Source organism: Emiliania huxleyi (genome assembly GCF_000372725.1).
Source record: "Emiliania huxleyi CCMP1516 unplaced genomic scaffold EMIHUscaffold_718, whole genome shotgun sequence".
Taxonomy (NCBI): domain Eukaryota; phylum Haptophyta; order Isochrysidales; family Noelaerhabdaceae; genus Emiliania; species Emiliania huxleyi.
In genome coordinates this window covers 27934-32721 of record NW_005196620.1, presented here as the reverse complement: position 1 = coordinate 32721, position 4788 = coordinate 27934, and the positions used below count along the sequence as shown (strand labels likewise).

At 62.0% G+C, this 4788-nt stretch overlaps 1 protein-coding gene across 1 annotated transcript in view; it reads right to left on the bottom strand.

Annotated features, from left to right (window-relative positions):
• Positions 1-943: 943 nt before the first annotated feature.
• Positions 944-4788, bottom strand: part of EMIHUDRAFT_120828 (hypothetical protein) — a gene marked incomplete at both ends in the record, with an annotated part of 5898 nt that continues 2053 nt past the window's right edge. Inside the window, 3 exons of the mRNA XM_005761259.1 lie at positions 944-1692; positions 1881-1905; positions 2923-2970. Coding sequence (XP_005761316.1) covers positions 944-1692; positions 1881-1905; positions 2923-2970 — 822 coding nt within the window. The remainder of the gene's footprint in view (positions 1693-1880; positions 1906-2922; positions 2971-4788) is intronic.

The window sequence follows — 4788 nt, the reverse complement described above, 5'->3', positions numbered from 1 at the left end:
CTCCGGGGTGTGGGCATGCTCTCTAGGAGCCGTCCAACAGCGAGGGGCTAGTCAAAGACAGACTCACCGATACCGGAGGGATGGTTGCACGCCGGGGACAACGGTTCCAGCGACCCCAACGCATACCCCTTGGCCTGACGCGCGCGCTCTGCAGCGGCAGAGCGCGCGTCTGTCACAGACGGAGCAGCGCCCGCCCTAGCGGTCGCTGCTCCGCCCCCCCGTCGCGCGCGCCGCGCGCGCCGCCGCCGCCGCCGCCGCCGCCGCCACCCCCTCCTCGCCGTCTTCCCCACCCTACCCTCTGTTGCGCGCGCGCGCCCCGCGCTGCGCGCCCCCACCCCCGCCCCCGCCCCCGCCCCCGCCCCCGCTCCCAAGCGCTCCTTGAGCGGTAGGTGTGCGTAGAAAGTGGAACCAATCGAGAGGTGGCAGAAGCCGCCGTGTGTGACACATATTGCGGCACGTGAGTGAGACAGAGCCCCGGCAGCGCGCGCGCAGCGCGCAACAGGCGTTTCAAACAGCAAACGGGACGGCCTGCGCAGCCTCTAACTATTTTGACTGTAAGCACTTCCAGCCATGCCAAGAGGGAGGGTCAGGGCGACGGAGGCGAGGGATGAAAGCTGCGGAAGAAGACACGCAGCCAGGGGGTCTAGGACACGGTAGGTCGATAGCTGATAGCGACGAGGTTCGACGACGTTTTTCTTTTCTGGCGCGTCGCAGGGCACCCAACTTCACACAAGGTGCGGACTGGCTGGCGCGTGCTAGCTAGCATGACGAGAGAAAAATCTCTGTCGATTCTGAAGTTGGCACCTCAAGCCTATGAACGACGTAGAACAACACGAGAAGAATTTGCCGCGTGCGTCTACTCACACTCACTCCGGCCACCAGAAGTCTGTGCGCCGGCCACCAGAAGTCTGTGCGTGTGTGTGCGCCGGCCACCAATGATTAATTAGATGTCCTTGCACGAAAGCGCCTGTCCTGCCGCGTGGAAGTCGCGCGCCACCCACGCAAAGTACTCGGTCCCGAAGCGCCAGTACGCGGTGTGGTGCAGGCGCCAATCCTGCGGCGCGGGGCTGGGGCCCTCGGCAGAGGCGCGCGTCAGGTGAGGCAGCCACGCCTTGAAGAGCACGGCGGTCCCCATGGGCGCCTCGACAATGACCTCATGGCCGTGCACCACGGCGACGAGCTCGAGCTGCGCCCCCGACGCCGCCTCCCCCAGGTTCTGCCAGCATGTGCTGGTGGCGGGGCCGTTCTTGTCGTCGTGACCCGGCTTGGTTGGCATCAGACCCAGCGAGCCCTTGGAGTAGAGGTGGCTGCTGGCGCCGACAAAGGGGCAGTCACCCTCTAGCATCTTCTCGGCGTGCTTGAGGCCCTCCTGGCACGCCAGCGCCGCGCTGACCCCTGGGAGGGCTGGAAGAAAGGCCGCCGAGAGGTCGGCAGCTGCCCCTCGCATGACTCGCTCCATGACACACACCGACACGTGTTCGTGCTTGAAGATGGCGGGGAAGCTGTGATCAGACCGCGCCATCGGCATCATGACCCGGCCGGAGGTATGAACCGCGCTCTCAGGCGCCAGACGGCCGCTCGGGTTGAGCAAACGGAACGGTCCCCTCTTCTTGATCGTCTTCTGAACGACGTGCGACCGGTGCTGGACGTACGTGGAGGCGCGGACCGAGGCGGAGGACCGAACGAGCTTGCCTGTGAGCTGAATGTCAATTCTGGAGAAAGAAACGCACGCGCGCTAGCGAGGGCCGAGGCTGCACCTGCTCGGGTGATCTGTCTTGTCCTTCCCATGACATGACGGAGTGTCCATTGTAATGCGAGAGCGTTCGTTGTGCTCTTGTGGCCCGCGTATTTCTTTGTCCAGAATTGACCCCCTCAGGCACCGTTCCTTCCCCCGTTCAAATGTGCCTGAGCTTGGGGTCGGGGACCGGTCGGGGAGAGGGAACGGGGACACAACGCGACCGACAGGGTCACCCAAACCGCTACCGCCTCGAGTATTGGTGGGGACACACGACCAGAGGCGGCATTCTTCCCGTGCGTGCCCAGTGAGCAGTGTTGCGCAACAGCCTGTAAAAGGGAGTTTTTGGAGCACTTGGAGTGCAGTCGGCAACCTCACATCCAGGGCCGGGGAGCTAAGAAGCGCACCCAGCGGGCCGGATGATCGGGATCGGGTTACGGGCTAGAGACTGGCTAGAGAGCCCTAGCCCCGGGGGTGCGCGTTCGCAGGGAAAGGGCCTTAAAGTAAACACGGGTCTCCGAGGGTTAGCTCCGCGCTCCGGGCTTCCCCTAGCAGCGGAACGCCCCCTCTACTCGGAGCTATAATGAACACCAGACATGAACACGACACGCACTCTCACACGCCGTCACCGCTCAGGGCCCCTTCGCGCGGGGTCCTCATCCTCACTCCGGAGGAGGCTCCCCTCTCCTCTGAGTTCTTCCTCTTGTTCGCCTTCCGATGATTATCCGACGGTCGCGACCTTGGAGGTGAAGGTCAATTCTGAAGAAAGAAAGCGTACCTGGGATGTGTGATCTAGGCGCATTTTGTATACCGAGGCGGTGCCCCGGTGCCGAACCTGTCGGACCTTAAGACAGCGTTGTAGATCCCTGGGCGAGGGTGGTGGAGAGGGCGGTCCGTCGGCGCCAAACCATCTCCCCACCGCATGATCGACTGGAGCTGAAGCTCAATTCTGGAGAAAGAAATACTTCGCCGGACAGGGACAAGAACACAAGTAACGCTCTCGCATTACAGGGACACTCCGTCATGTCATGGGGAGGACAAGACAGATCGTGCCAGGGTCAAGGGGCCGCCCCTTAGACTCCACACCAGGCGTTGCGGCCGCCAGTACCGCCACCGTACCCGCCCCCCCCACCGCCGCCTCCGTCCCCGCCGCCGGCGTGGCCGTCACCGCTCAGGCTCACACGGACCTTGGGGAACCCGGAACCCGGCATCGCGATATGTGAGAGCGGCGACACCTGGAGCTGCGCGAATTGAGGTGTCGTTAAGAAAAACGCCGGGCGCGTTCGGGGTGCGCACTATGTCTCTGTGTTCGTGCCGGCAACGCTCTACGGAGGCGGCGACACCTGTGTTCGTGCCGGCAACGCTCTACGGAGGCGGCGACACCTGAGCTGGAATCGAGCTCATTTGCCCATTTTTTTTCACACGCTCTTGTTGCGCGTAACTGTGTCTCCGGGGTCATTCCCTGAGCAGGGTCGCCTCTCACTTGGTCTATCCAGTACTAAGTACCCTCACCACCAGCCCACCAGGTCCACCACGCGTCTCAGCCCGCAAGTTGGCGGACCACGCGGCTCCTACGCGCGCGCCGCAGCTGGGGCAGACTGGATCGTCCCCTCGGAACTTTTCAGCTGCAGCCTCCAGGGTCAATTCTGAAGAAAGAAATCCGGCGCCCGCAGCCGTCGGGTGCTCGACGATAGCGACCTACTTTTTTGAGCCTTGACCCCGCGGGCCGCGCTGCTGACGAGAGTGACGTTTGCAGCGGGTCGAACTGGCAGCTCTTGCGTCTTGGAACGTCGCCCGCGGGTCCCGATATGTCCCGGACGGGAGGAGTGGGTGTCGGACAGCGCCGACGTGGCTCGTGGGACATCGCTGCTGTGGCGTCCTCGGGGCGCGGAGCACGCGTGCTCTGCGCGAGGCCGGCCCACGGGGCCACCGGTCACGGCCCATAGAATGGTAGTACGTAGTTTGGTAGGGTACACCCCGTACCCTCCTAGAGCTGCTCTCCTCGAGTCGACGCGGCCGCAACTGGGCCTACACCCTCTTGCGTACGCCTCCCAGCTCCCACACCCGCTTGCGCGAAGGCGCTGCACATACATGGAAATCTCTGCGCTACATCGGAAGATCCTTGGACTGTAGATCGTAGATGCCTTTCAGAGATCTCTTAAGTGGCAAATCTCCTGCCAAGAGCAGCAGTAGATTGAAGAACTGGTGGAGGCAAATCTTCTCCGGAGTAGATGCTCGAGAGGAGTCTGAGATCTCGAGTTGGTGCGTGCAGTCGCTTGAGATCTTGCGACAGAGGTGGAGATTCTGACTTCGCGCCAAAGGCGCCTAGAGATCGTGTGGGCCGACTGGAGATTGCAAAATGGCGCGAAAAGAGTGTGGAGATCCTTTTGCTATGTGAATGAATCCATAGCGCATCTCCTTGAAGGTTTGAGCCCCCCTCCTCCCCCGGGCCCCCGAATCGAGATTGGAGATTGGAGATTGGAGATGGAGATCGGAGATCTGACTGAATCCGGCCTAAGATGACGACGTTGGAGATTGGAGATGGAAGATGGAGATCGGAGATCTGACTGGATCCGGCCTAAGATGTAGCGACGCTGGAGATTGGAGAGTACTGGAGAGATGGAGATCGGAGCCCCCCAGCCCCTAGTGGTGTCTCATCGATTTTCTTGTTTTGTTTTTAGACAAAGGTTCTCTGCGCGGACGGCCCCGCGGGGAGCCTCCGGCGCCATTTTAATCTGCGCTCCTCTTTATGGCCTGCGGCGCCTGGCTTGAGCTTGGAAGTGGAAACGAGTCCGCCTGGTCGATATGTCAAGGAAGCGCGCGGATATGGCCTTGGACCAGCCCGTCTTGACAGACTTCAGGGTGTGGTCAGGAGGGGACGCCGACATTCTCTGGTCCAGATTGACGCCGCACGCCTGAATTTTTGGAACGAAATCGCTATTGGAGGACGATATCAGGATCGGATCGAAGCGACTTTCGTGACTACTAACGAGTTCGCGAGAACGGGCGTGGAGACCATCCCGGGTTTCGCGGATCTTTCCCGGCGACCGGGT